This window comes from Muntiacus reevesi, chromosome 6, assembly GCF_963930625.1.
Source record: "Muntiacus reevesi chromosome 6, mMunRee1.1, whole genome shotgun sequence".
Lineage (NCBI taxonomy): Eukaryota > Metazoa > Chordata > Mammalia > Artiodactyla > Cervidae > Muntiacus > Muntiacus reevesi.
Window position 1 is genome coordinate 60,004,168 of NC_089254.1, and position 14,900 is coordinate 60,019,067.

The 14,900-nt window shown below is 39.1% G+C and overlaps 1 protein-coding gene across 4 annotated transcripts in view; it reads right to left on the minus strand.

Annotated features, from left to right (window-relative positions):
* Positions 1-3,019: 3,019 nt before the first annotated feature.
* The window catches only part of BBS9 (Bardet-Biedl syndrome 9), a 440,246-nt gene continuing 428,365 nt past the window's right edge, over positions 3,020-14,900 (minus strand). For all 4 annotated transcript variants that reach the window (XM_065939388.1, XM_065939386.1, XM_065939387.1 and 1 more), the window contains 2 exons: positions 3,659-3,769; positions 3,020-3,452 (listed from right to left, as the gene is read on the minus strand). In XM_065939388.1, coding sequence (XP_065795460.1) covers positions 3,421-3,452; positions 3,659-3,769 — 143 coding nt within the window. In that variant the 3' untranslated portion in view covers positions 3,020-3,420. The remainder of the gene's footprint in view (positions 3,453-3,658; positions 3,770-14,900) is intronic.

Below are 14,900 nucleotides of genomic sequence, written 5' to 3' on the forward strand. Positions count from 1 at the left end.
GATAAATTATTTAGCTTCTATAAACCTCAGTACTCTCATTTGTAAAACAAAGATACCAACATTCCCTACATCACAGTAATGTGAGGAGTAAATGAAATTGTACATATAAATTACCTAGTACATGGTAAGAATTTAATAAATGTTTGCTATTTTATTAACGTATGCATGCATGCTAACTCACTTCAGTCATGTTCAGTTCTTTGCAATCCTATGGACTGCAGCCTGCCAGTCTCCTCTGTCCATATGATTCTCTAGGCAAGAATACTGCAGTGCGTTGCCATGACCTCCTCCAGGGGATTTTCCCAACCCAGGGATTGAATGAACCTGTGTTTCTTAAGTCTCCTGCATTGGCAGGTGGGTTCTTTACCACTAGCACTGTCTGGGAAGCCCATTTTATTAGTACTTATCCTCACATATTGGGTAATAATGAAAGCACTGGGCTATTAAGAAACCTGTATCATCTTCCTTCTTCCAGTTTTTTGAGTTATTCCAAGATTATATATACATACACACACACAAACACAAGAAATACATAATGGACAATCGTTATTAATGACTGAAGTACTGGTGTCAAAATAATGGGAACAGTTAAGAATTATTTGGGTCTTTCTTGATTTTTAAAAAGTCACTCTAAAAGAAAACACAATTTGTGGCTCCATTATTTTTCTGCTAGCAGAAACATTTTATGTGTTTTAAATCAAGAGGCTAAAATCAGGTGCAAAAGATACACACACACACACACACACACACACATAACTTAAATTCAGGAAATATTTTAATGAAAGATACTTTAAGTCACTAATTAAATAATTTTTATCACTTTAGAACTTATATTTTAAATTTGATAATATTTAAAAGGTTAATTAAGGATGAACATCTTAGAATATAATGCTCTGTGAAATAAATCAGACAAAGACAAATATTAATATCACTTACATGTGGAATCTAAAAAAAATAATACAAATGTATCTATATATAAAGCAGAAACATACTCACAGGCATAGAAGACAAACTTATGGTTACCAAAGGGGAAGGGGGAACAAATGAGGAATATGGAATTAACAGATATAAACTATTAAACATAAAATAGATAAGCAACAAGGATTTAAAACACAGGGGAATATATACCTAATGTCTTGTAAGAACCTAAAATGGAATTAATTAACAAAAACCCCGAATCACTATGCTATATACCTGAAACTAACAAAGTATTGTAAGCCAACTATGCTTTAATGTTTTTAAGTTTAATTAGTAACTTCTTTCCTTTTGGCAGCCAGTAAAATGCAAATAGTAATACATTAGATATATTTAAAAATATTTATATAACATATGCTTATAGAGTCCTGCATTAAAGTGATCTAAATAAAAAAATAAAATTATTTGGCCAAGTTATTTTGTTAATAGGCTTAAGATACTGATAATGATTTCTAGGTAAATATCTTACAAATATACTTCTGAACATAAAAACTCTCGGTATAATATGTAATTGTAGCAACAAAAGTCACCTTAAACTCCCCAGTCACAGATAGGGAGTCTTTTGAATTTACATTGGTAGTCACTCCCTTATGGAATAGAGCAACAGTGGCAGCCATAAATAAAAGGAAAACAATGGAGGAGAAATATGAAAGAGACAGAAATCACTGCACTCATGTATATTTAAAGTAACCTTTACAAATCAAACAATATTCTTCAGTCTTAAAATAGTACAGGAAATAAAGGGAAAGATTCAAATGTGAATGGAAGAATTGAGGGGCACAGAGGAAGGGGAAGACTGATTAAGGCTGATGAACGAGAGAAAGAAACTGAGTTAAAGAAAGGCAGATAGGACACTACAAACGGGACATGACTCACAAGAAAGGAAAGAAAAACAGAGATGAGCTAATGGACATATGCACTCCATGGAAAAAATGTCCATGGGAATAAAATATCCAAAAAAAAAAAAACATAACTCAGAAACACTCTTTAAAGAAGTAATATACTTCTCGTCTAACCTTTCTTCAATGAAGCTGTTAAAGATGATCGGAAGAATTGTGGTTTTTCATCTTTAGGCTTACACAGAGCCATGAACATCTTTTGCTGGTCCCCACAGGCTGAAAACCTTAACCTAATGGTTGATTCTGGCCCAAAGGCTAGAAGTTGTCCACTCACACACTTCACAACAAAAACTATTCAATCTTCTGTTGCATCTCCTAAAAAAAAGAATGCTATAAATAATAAATAACACATCCTTTGAAATTTTTTGACGTTTCACATATAGAAAAACCATGAGCCAATTTCTCCCTTGTACTGGGTGAGGTATTCCAAAATTGGCACAGACATATTTTTGTTTAAATAAATTAGTCTTGCAACTGTAATTTTAACTTGAAATTGACAAAATCTCTTTATTTCTTGCATATGAAAACCTTATATTTTAATTATAGTAGAGTGTGAATCCTTTTATAATCTGGACTTTTAAAAGGTATTACCCATTTGGGTAATGAGAAGAGGATGTTAATGTACTAGCTTCCTTGAGGAGCCTTGTGGGCTACAGCCCATGGGCTTGCAAAGAGTTGGACACAACTGAGCTACTAACACTTTTCCTTGAAAATATTTTAAACATTTTCATACAATACTATAAAACTCACCTTTTCCTACTCTTAGCCTAGTCGTAGTTTCTTTCATTTATAAAACAACCATAGTCAAGTCTTACTGTGGAGTAGCAACTTTTTTTGCGTGCATGGTCAGTCACTCAGTCACGTCTGACTCTTTGTGAGCCCACTGACTGTAGCCCACCAGTCTCCTCTGTCCATGGGATTTTTCAGGCAAGAATATTAGAGTGGGTTGCCATTTCCTCCTCCAGAGGATCTTCCCCACCCAGGGACTGAACCCACATCTCCTGTGTCTCCTGCATTGGCAGGGGGATTCTTTATCATTGGGCCACCTGGGAAGCCCAGCAACATTTTTAGTTCCATTCAACTTCTTCCCATTAAATAAAGATATCAACTATATAACCCTCTGATTATAAATAAAATCCAAGATATTGTTTGACAATGAGATGTTTATTAAACTCGATACATTTACTATATAAGAATTCTGTGGAAAAAATTGGGGTATCAAACAGGATCTAGGTCTCTGCATTATAAAGTCTGTCCCCAGAAGATATTCTCTCACTATATCCTGCAGCTGAAATCATACAGATGACCAAAACGCAGCAACATCCTTTCCTGGTAAGACAAGTTCAGCTGCCTTGCCCCTATTATTACAATCCTCCTAGAAAAATGCGAAGTCCCGATCCCCGTCTCTACACATTGTTATCTCCTGGCAGGTAAGCTGGATGAAGCACCTGGGCCAGGCCTTCATCTGTGCTTGGCATGAGGTCCACACAGGGTTAACCTTCGGAAGGCCATCTTCCTTCCCCTCAACCAGACAATTCTACTTCAACTATTCTGTGACTCCTTGGAGGGGTGAAACTTCTGGGGAAATGAAAGAGAGAAAAGAGAGAGAAAAGATCTGAATATTGAAAGGAATATACAAATGATCAAATTCAGCTGCACCAATGTCAAGGGGAAGGATAAAAAGTTAGAAAACAAGCAATTTTGCAAAATGCTTTTTGGTATGACAAAACCCGACCAGAGTGTCACTGTTCTGACATATTTGTGAGGGCCACCCATTCTCTTACCAGGCACAGGAGTCTCCATCATGAGGTGTTTGTGGTTGGTAAACAGTTCAGAGGAGTCTTGTTCTATTGATCTTTCCTCTAGGTCTGATTCTGGGATTGGAGCACAGCCACCTAGTTGAAAAATACAAATAATATTTTAAAGAACAGAAAAATCAATCTTTTTGGACATCAACAACAGCTTAAGAACGCACCAGTCGTGAAGATAATAAACGATGAGACAACAATCTTCAGGAGCTGAGCAAAAAAATAATAATAATCTTCAATGTATTTCTTTTGGAGAAAATGCTGGAAATGAGTTATTGTCCTCAGACACACCGATAATCACTCAGCAACAACAGCAATGGTGTTGTCTTCAAATTTATCCTTTTAAAATTCAGAATGGACAAAATCTATAGTATATGTGATACCCATACTATAATGGTAATTATATTAATAGTATGAAATTCCCTTTGGGATCAGAGCATCAGAAACTATAAGAGAAACAAACCACATCAAGCATGAGGGAAAGAAATCTTCCTTGAACAAAGAGAATGGACGCTAGTGTTCTGAGACGGTGACCATGGTGGTAATTCTCTGGTGTTTAATTCTATTCCTGAATCCCAACACCTTTTATCACAGACACATACACTTAATTATTCAACAGCAAAACCATGAATTGCATTTAGAAGCTTTCAATTTCAAGTCAATTCCAAGGTGACTTGAGGATGAGTTGGCACGACTGCACTTTTAAAATATTAAGTATAAGTCATTTGATTTTATCCACCAAAATCTTGTATGGAAAACTCATGTGAGAACTTCCTGACTACATCTGCAACTTGATTTGACTAATTTGCCATCACTTTTCTGGAAATGTACTAACATGCTGTATACTGTACACGTTTTTTCCCAAAGCCATTCTTCTTGTAAATGAAGTGTGATTTTTATTTCTTTTTCTGAGGCTTCTCATACACTGAGTCCAAAGCCTCCATATTCAAGTTTTGCTTTATGCATGAGGGGGTTTATAAAGTGAGGGTACCAGCAGCACTGATGTGTAAACCACATCATTCAAGTGAGAGGGAAGTGGCCAGATCCCAGGTCTGAAGGAAAATACACCTTATCCCTCTGTATCAGCTCTGAAAAAGAAATCGATGTTGAGGGAAACTTGAGAGACAAGGATTTCCACACTCATAAAATAAGAATTAGAGGTCGCCTCAGAGGTTCCCCAAACAGGAAATGTTAGAATTATCCATCAATGCAATGGAACTCACCCAGCTATATCTGAAAATAGCTAGGGCCCTATCCAGAAGGAGAACCAGGTTTATTTTTAATCTCTTTCCAAAACTTACAGATCATAGTGACAATAACTATCATTACTACACACTTTCTCAGTGATGATAACTCTGCCCATATTATCTTGTTTAGTTCCTACAAACCATGCCATGAAACAGATAATATTCTTCTCCTTTTACAGATAGGAAAATGGAGGTCTCATGAGATCAGTACCTCATTTCCTGGAAATGTTCTAACATGTTGTACAGTGTACTTATTTTTCTTCCCAAAGCTATTCTTATTAAGTCTTTGCCAAGGTCACACAGCTCCTAAGGAGTAAGACATAGCTCACACCCAAGCCTGACAACTCCCAAAGCCTGTGTTTAAGCATTACTATACGGCTCCCAGTTGCAGCATCAGTCAGAGATCCCTGGTGGGCAGGCCTTGGGTGGCAGCAGGTTCTCTCTCACCTGCTGGTCTACCAGGTGTGGCTGTCAGGAGCACTGCTTAGGTACTGTGAGGACAGGGACAGGCTCAGAGCCACTGTGGGACTACGGAGAAGCCCAACAGATAGCACCCTTCTTCTCGTGGACCCTCATCTAACTGAGAAAAAGGGAACAGGGTATTTGGAGGTGGGGAAGGGGCACCTCTGTAAGGTTAATGACAGGAAGAACAGAGAGAAGGGAGTGGTGGTGGTGATTTAGTCACTAAGCATGTCCAACTCTTGCGACCCCCTGGACTATAGCCTGCCAGGCTCCTTTGTCCACGGGATTTTCCAGGCAAGAATATTGGAGTGGGTTGCCATCTCCTTCTCCAAAAAAGAAGGGAGTGCTCCCTGCAAAACAGAACACCAACCCCAAGAAAATAGGCCAAAGAATGGCTTTCTAGACTCATAAATCAGATTAAGTCATTTCTCCATCCCCAAGGCAGAGGGAAGAAGCAGGATGAGGACAGGAACGTTGTACTGATGCAGCTACCTTTGCATGCGAGAAAACTTTGAGAGTGGAGAAGTGTCTCCTGCCAACAGATGGGAGAGAGTGCAGTGGTCAGAGAGCGGTGCTGCTATGCGTGCAGAGGCAAGTCTCCACTGATTAATCAGTGTCTACCATTTACTCCAGCCGACTCAATACTGGAGCAAGTGAGAAGGCACAACGGAGAAGTCAGTTGCTTTAGATGATCCTGTAGATGCTACATTACGTGAATTACAACATATGTAATCTCTTGTCCTTGGCATAAAAGTTTTGCCTTGTCCAGAGTACAGAGAGATGACGAATCTTTCAAATCCCACTGCAGGGTTGACCAATCGCATGCCCTAGAAATGCCACCCTCTTTTCTTCAGATATCTCCAGGTGGCCAGACTGACCAACTACGGACCTGGAGTTTCTGCCACTTCAAGCTTGGAAGGAACAGCAGGATGGGAGCTCTGGCATTCTGACCAACGGGAAAAGGGGGAAGGGAAGGAGCCCGGTGGAGAATTCAGCTACTGCTTCTTTCAGGGTTGACTCTGAATTATTATTCCTTTTTTGCCAACCTCCAGAAAAATGCTGTGTGCTGAGTGCTCTCTTCCTGGCTCTTTGAGAAAAGTGGTCAGGCAGGCAGGATGCATCACAAAGTGGTGCACATAGTTCCTTGACCCACTTCCCTTTCTCCTCATCCTCCCTCCCCTGAATTGGCCAAATAAAATGCTACTTTAATTTCTGTCTCAGGTTTGTTTTCTTGCAAAAATCACTGGCATGGGAAGTAGTATTAAAAAGCAGGACTTCAAGATGAAAATTTGAAGTTAGATCACCCATCTATCTGTATGAAATAAGGGCTCCATGGCTGGGGTTAAACAGACTGGGAATACCAAGTAGTTTGCCAGTCTGTGGCCTAATCAAAGGTTCACAGAAAGCTACTCTTCATACAGCATCCTAATTTGGGTTATGCAATTGCTTAAGCTTTCATCCATGGTTAACTGGGATGAGGTACATTTAGAGGTCAAGACTGGGAGATCAGGTAGCTGTGGCATGGCAACATTTATAAGGGTTATAGAGTAGGGTGGCTGCTTCTGATAACTAGATACCCTACAAAAAGAAAATGGCAAGTTTAGTTCAGTTAGCAGGCAGCAGAAGGCAGATCCAGCAAGTCAGAAGGCAGATCCAGCAAGTCAGAAGGCCTCTTTAGCCTTACTGGTTTAAGCCAGATCACTGGACCAGCAGCACCAGATATGCTGGGGAGCTTATTATAAATGCAACCTCAGGCCCCATCCACACCTACCGAATTAGAATCTGCTAAGAAGGGCAGATGGGTATATCTGATAAGATTTTTTTAGGAAAAAATATTTGGTAAAAATTCCAGAGTAGCCAGTAAAAGGAGAAAAATAAAATATAAAATCTTCAAACTAACAGAGGCCTTCTGAAGCCCATCTTGGAAGTGGAGTCTGGGTTCCACTGATGTTAGATAAAGGATCCTAGGCTTAGACGCCGAGGAGAAGGGGAGAAGGGGAAGAAAAACCACAGCCGAATGAAATTACCCAAACACACATCGTGTGTGTGTGTCACAGAGGACCCAGCGGCAAAAGCAAGGGAAAGCCAGGGACTTCCTGGTCTGAAAAGCATAGTGCTGTGGACTCACTGTGTGCTGGGCACTTGGCCGCAAATTCTCAATGCATTAGCTCACTCAGTCCTCAAACAACTCTGTAAGGAAGGGGTCCGCGTGGCCACCTCTGAAGTTGACTACTCTACTTACTCATGCTACTTGATCTGCTGAGTTCTATTTGACAGATACTTGATTCTAACCCAGATGAATCCTGGTGGCCCAGCTTACCTACCTCACTACCTGGTACTCAGGTAGCCTGAACAGGAGGTTTGCTGAATAGCACATATTTTTAGGCTGTGGGCCATCTGGTCTCTGGTCTCTGTTTTGCCACTGTAGTGCAAAAGCATCCAAGGACAAAATGAAAACATGAATGAGCATCAGATATGTTCCAATAAAACTTCATTGATTAAAGCAGGCAATGGGTCAGATCTGGCCCACTGGCTGTAAGTAGTTTGCCAATCCCTGGCCTAATTCAAGCTACTCTTCATATAGCATCCTAATTCTAAATGTTCCTAGAGGCATTTAACACAGTCAGATCATTTGACAGTATTGCCATAACAATAGTAACAAGGAGGAGGAGGAGTAATAGTAGCAGTTCTTTAAAAGAATATTGCTAGCCCTACTGTTAAAAATGCTTTTTGTTTGGGCAGTGATAAGTTTATCTTTAATAAACTTTAATTTTTAGAACAGTTTTAGATGTATAGAAAAAAACTGGCAAATAATACAAAGAATTTCTGTATATTCTCTACATAGTTTGTCCTGTTGTTAACATCTTGCATCAGTATGGTACATTTGTTATGATCAATGAACCAATATGGGTACATTTAGTTAAAATCTATGGTCCATTCAGATTTCCTTAGTTTTTACTTAACATCCTTTTCTGGCTCGGGATCGCATCTAGAAAACCCCATGGCATTAGTTGTCCTCTCTCCTTTGACTCTTCTTGGTGGTGACAGCTTTCCAAACTTTCCTTACTTTTGATGGCCTTGAAGTTTTGACAAGTGTTTGGTCAGGTATATTGCAGAATGCCCTTCTATTGGAAACTGTTTAATGTTTTTCTCATGATTAGATTGGGGAGAAAAAAAGGTAGTTTCCTTTCCTAAATTCTTAGAGTTCCCCAGATTTTGGGATTGTTGCCAGTTGTTCATCTTTTCCTCTATCAAAACATCAGGTGAGCAGTTGAATGGTGGGGACAGTGAAGGGGATGGGTGGCCAACAGCGAGTCTTGACTTCGACTGTAAAGTTCTCAGGAGTGGGTCAGGCTGGGGCTAGCTGTCAGACCCAGGCAGGTTACCAGTTGTCCCATTTGTAAAGAGAGGGTCTTAATGAGGCCTTTTGTGTGGATTACGTGACACTGTATACACCGAACACAGTGCTCAGCACAAAGTACCTTTCACCATTTCTGTCATCTATGAATTTTCTTGGCATAGATGCACTTTCCACACCATTTCTGAGGAATGAAAGAACTTTAGCTTTTAATACAACCACCTTCATTTAAAAACAGAGAGGGTAGTGGGTGCCCCTTATATTCTAGGGCTTGTGCCTGGTTCTCCTGCTTGCTAAACCATTACCACTTTCTCAAAACCACCTTTTTTTCCCGAAAGATCTCAGTGGATTTGTGTGTAAGTTGGCTGTCCTGACCAGTACTTCCTTTTAATGATACAGAAAACCCAGAAAGTTGGCAAGCTGTTCTTTGAGTGTATTTTAGAACTTTGTAGATTTATATTCTTGCAACAGAGATCTCTGCAATCAACTGAGTATATGGGTGCAAATATTCCATTCCTTCAGGGAGGAAAAACATTTTTCTTCTTTTATCTTCCCATGTTTAAAAGGAATCAAACAAGCAGACACTTTGAGAATCACAAATGACCACAGACACCCTGCTCTGATTTGCCAGCCAAAGAATCTTCTGTTCATATGCCTGAAATGTCACTAAAAATTAAAAACAGCAAAAACCTCAAAAATATATACCAATGACATTTTTCTTTTAATCAAGATTTACTTGATGGATAAAGTATTTTTGAGGTTAACATTCAGATTCCATTTCAAAGGTTTTTAATTCGTGTGAAGTGTGGGGAATAGATGCTTTGAAAAGAATATTTCACTATCTTAAACATGAAAAGCTTCCCTAAGAAACTATGAGCATTAAAAAAATTTTTTTAAGTTAATTTATTTTAATTGGAGGATAATTACTTTACAACATTGTGGTGGTTTCTGCCACACATCGACATGAATCAGCCACAGGTACACGTGTCCCCCATCCTGAGCCCCCTTCCCACCTCCCTCCCTCCCCCATCCCTCTGGGTTGTCCCAGATCACTGGCTTTGAGTGCTCTGCTTCATGCATCGAACTTGCACTGGTCATCTATTTTACATGTGGTAATATACATGTCTCAATGCTATTCTCTCAAATCAGAAACTATGAATATTAAAAAACTCTCTGAAAATGTATCCATTTGAAAAAGTTTTACTCTTTATCCTTTCTCAGTCTCTGTCTCTCTGTCTAAATGTGTACACATATCCACATGCAGGGCATATAGACAAGCATAAGAGTCTTCCTGATAATGCTCTTTTACTTTGTTCATTTTTATATTTTTTTTAAATATATTTTTTTCGAGGGCTTCCCGTGTGGCTCAGTAATAAGGAATCTGCCTGCCAATGCAGGAGACATGGATTCAATCCCTGATTCAGGAAGGCACCACATGCTGCAGAGTGGCCAAGCCCCTGCCCCACAACAACTGAGCCTGTGCTCCAGAGCCTGGGAGCCGAACTACTGAGCCCAGGAGCCGCAACTACTGAAGCCCACCCAGAGTCCATGCTCTACCACAAGAGAAGCCACCGCAATGAGAAGCCCACACAGCACAACTATAGGGTAGCCCCACTCTCCACAACTAGAGAAAAGCCGGTGTAGCGACAAAGATGCAGCACAATCAAAAATAACAAAAATAAATAAATAAGTAAAATTATATATGAAATATAAATGCATATATATATATATATGCAAGCTATAGGAAGTCAAAAATCCTATAGTATGTTTGTGAACCAATTTTAACTGAACATTTAGAAATTTTTTGACAAAACGGAAGAATGGAAGGAAGAGAAGTGAGTAAAAGAGAGGAGATAGAGGATGAAAAGGAAAAGTGGGGAGGGGAGGATGAATTAGCAACATAGTCCATATTTCTGTGTGTACACTTCTACAGAAGATATTTGGGGTGACTTACTAAAGGTACAGATAATAAAATATTAAAGAAAAAAAACATAATAGCAGTTAGAAAAATGTGATGCAGAGTAGGAGGTATATGGCTAGGAACAACTGTATATAAAATACAGATAAAGACTTATACAAGGGCTGGCATGGAGATAAAAAGCCAAAAGCTCTGGAGTAGAAGTGGAGCTGCACTTCACCTGATTAATTCTCCACCAACCTCCCTTCCTCCACACTGGACTTCAAATCAAAGGGCCCAATCTATCTTGTACTTGGACTTAACATTTCCTTAAGAGTACACTATAACTGGTAAAGCTATGCTTGTTGGAATTTTTTGGACTGATGGTATGGGTGTGTGTGGGGGTGTGTGTGCGTGTGTGCACACGTGCCTATTCTGTGCTTAAGGGCCACTTTATTTTTAAATTCTTGTCTGTTTATATCTTTTCTTTTCTTTAGGATTTTCAGTCTTCTCCCTCTCTCTCATTTTTTTTTTTTTTTAATTTTTGGCTACACCCCACAGCATGTGGGACTGTAGTTCCCCAACCAGGGATCAAACCTGTGCCTCCCTGCATGAGAAGGTAGTTAAGGGCCATGTTAGACAGCCAAGATTTCTGTGAAATTGGGTTTACTTACTAAGCAAATACTACAGAAAAATACATGTATAGGAGATTGTTAAAAACACAACAACCAGTCAGTCAGTCAGTCAGTTCAGTCACTCAGTCGTGTTCAACTCTTTGCGACCCCATGAATCGCAGCACGCCAGGCCTCCCTGTCCATCACCAACTCCCGGAGTTTACTCAAACTCATGTCCATCAAGTCAGTGATGCCATCCAGTCATCTCATCCCCTGTCGTCCCCTTCTCCTCCTGCCCCAATCCCTCCCAGCATCAGGGTCTTTTCCAATGAGTCAACTCTTCACATGAGGTGGCCAAAGTATTGGAGTTTCAGCTTCAGCATCAGTCCTTCCAATGAAAACCCAGGACTGATCTCATTTAAGATGGACTGATTGGATCTCCTTGCAGTCCAAGGGACAATAACCAGAGACCTTGTCAAAGCCCATCTTGGAAATAAAGCCCTCAAGAATCTAATACAGTACTGAATGAATACAGCGTGACAAATCAGATTGATATCATACGATGCTGCTGCTTCCCTTAAGGAGGAACTGGAGAGCATTAGTTGATATCTTTCTCATCTCCATTTCCATGAGATCCTTTTTTTGGTTGTAACATGGAAGATACCCCACCCTTAATCTGGTTCAATTTTACAAGTTCAAAACTCAGGACAACAGAAGAAAAAAATATCTTTCAATAAAGTCTTAGGTTTCCAGTTCCAATATATGATATTTGTTTTCTGTGTCTCTTTTAAATCTATTTTGTAACTTTTCTTTCTCTATACATTTCAAGATGACATGCTGACTGCATAGATGGTAGCTTATCTACTAGTTAACACAGATAATAATGGTTAACCACAGAGAGGCAGGTGAAGGTCACTGTAATATGTGTCCAACATGATCCTTATAGAATGCTTGAGAGTTCAGTTCCACTGCCTAATAACAAACTTTGATCTCCCCACACCCAGTAAGAACTTCAATGTGTTCAAGGGTATGCACACACCTATGTTTTAAAATAGTTCCATTTCACATCTCACAAGACCAAGTTTGTGAATAAAAGTGAGTCTAATATATTTTAAGGGGTCTAGCATGTGTCTCAGCAAGTTCTAAAATTCCCATAATGGCTGAATATTAAGTCCGTGGGGTATAAGGGCTCCTGTCAGAGAATCTAGATTTAACAGAGTAGGGTCCTCCTGGCCTTAAGATGTTTCCACAACTTGAATAATAATAGCTGTCCAGGTATTTTTTTAGCTAGACCACCACTTAGAATGTAGGTCCACTCAGTACAAAGGATTAAGAAATACAGGAACATAGCAATTTTCATCCACTGATAATTATGTAAACAGAATGTACCAAACATAGAAAAGTCCTATTTACAAAAAAATCAAGCATAGTCCATAAATCCCACAGATTGGAACGGATCCAGGTTAAGAATTTCTCCAGATGTCACTCTGTAAACAGGGCTTCATAAAGTGAATTCCCCAATTAATTGTTGGTAAGAGTAAGCTCTACAGTATGTTAGTGCATTATGACCCCCCACAATATGTAGGTGACTTGTCTGGCCCTACAGATCATTAGTCAGATATGATACAATAGAATTCAGGAGAAAGAAGTGGAGTAAGCACAATTTCTTCTGATATAGAGAGAAGGTCCCATAAAATTACTGCTCAGGAACTCAGAGCTTTGTTCACTGAAGGAAATGAGAACTCTCCCATTTATTTGCATTACATCTGTTTTTCTAACACATTTAGTTCTTAACCTGGAGTACTTGGAAAGACACACACCCAGTAAGAACATAAACATGGAACTTAAAAAAAAAAAAAAAAAAAAGGACTACTCACTATTTTGTTAAAGTCTCCAATCACAATGTTTTCCCACATGTTAACAAGGCCATTAAATCCTCCAAACAAGAACACAAAAGTATTACCCAGCCATTGTGAGAAGGTGGGGAAGAAGAGAAAGTTAATAATTGCTTTCCCTCGCCAGTTGATCAATGTCTAGAGCACTCTGCAAGGAAATGCAAGATCCATTGTCTTTCAGCTAGATCTTTTCTATACTGATAAATATAGCACTTTTTTGTTCTAAAAGAAGGTGACTGTGATTTTTAATTTCCATTTTGTTTCTAAATCCTAAGGCAATCCAATGTGCAACTGGAAAGAGACATAATTTTAAGACATTTCCATTTCAAATACTTTCCTCTCCTAACTCCCTCTTCAGAGACCAACTCTCTCTCAGAAGTACACAGGCACAAATAAAACATTATAGCTACAGTTGAGAAAGAAAGGAAGCCAATAGTTCTGCAATAATAATTTCTTTTAAAAAAATGAAACAGTATGAGCATAACTCCACTTCGCCTGGACACTACATAATAAGAGAGCCAGTGTTCTTCACAGCTTTCCTCTTGCATCAAGTGGCTATTAATTCCCCAGTGATCCTGGCAACGTTTCTTCAACGAATTTCTTTCCACAACCCAATTAAAAGCCATAATCTTGACTAAATTGTGTTGTTTTTAAAAATGACAGAGACTAGATGGATGGAGATTTTGAAACCAAGAGTTCAGCTGGGTCACTTCAGTTATAAAAAGGTTTAGAGAAAAGGGTGAAGAACACAGTGGCTCTTGAGAGTGCCTGTTTCATCATACTCTCTCACAAATGAGGAACCTAAACAAGTGTTCTTGCCTGGAGAATCCCATGGACAGAGGAGCCTAGCAGGCTATAGTCCATAGGGTCACAAAGAGTTGGACACCACTAAAGCGTCTTAGCACGCAGGCACAAGCAAGTACTCAGGATTCATTCCAAAACAACTCTGTTATCTAATGATAAATGTCTACAATAGCCCCTTAAACAAGGTCATATTTTGCAGAGAAGGGAAATGTACACAAGATGATAAACCATCCCTTTGATGATGGGAAGGAATATCCGAGATGGGACATGGCAAGTATCATCAAATCTTGAGAAAAGTCACATGAGTCTGGACCTCAGTTTCCTTTTTTTAAAATGTAGAAAATAACAGCATTCACTTTATGAAAGATGAAGATTAATTTGGTCGATGCTTGTAATACAGTTATCACAGAGCCTGGCACAGAATAAGCCCCCAGCAAATGCTGGGCTATTATTTTCAGTACTAACTTCCAACATACGTTAGTCATTACGTTACAGCCAATTACACATGAAACTACAAGCCATGAGCATGGTACGAATTTATATCTGATGCTCGAAAACATGCTTAGGTGAAAACAGAAATGGGGAACGAAGACCAGAGGTGGAATGTTTCTATTAGTAGCTGGATCCAATGGTCAAAGCTGAAATTGTCAAAGAGGCACTAAAATAACTCACTTGAAAAACAGTGCACACATTCTTTTTAAGATGAAATCACCAATAATCTACTATTCTAGATAACCACTCTTCTGAGATTACAATAGGAATTTTAAAAGGGCTCAAATGGTGATGATGATCAAGGGTGGACAATCACATTCATTGTTTTCTATTTACCAGCAGGGCCATTACTACTGAGAAACGCAAACCCACAAGATAATATGACATAAATGGATGAAACATTAAGATAAAAGGGTAAAACAGTGGTAGGTTTGCTTTCTCATGGGAAA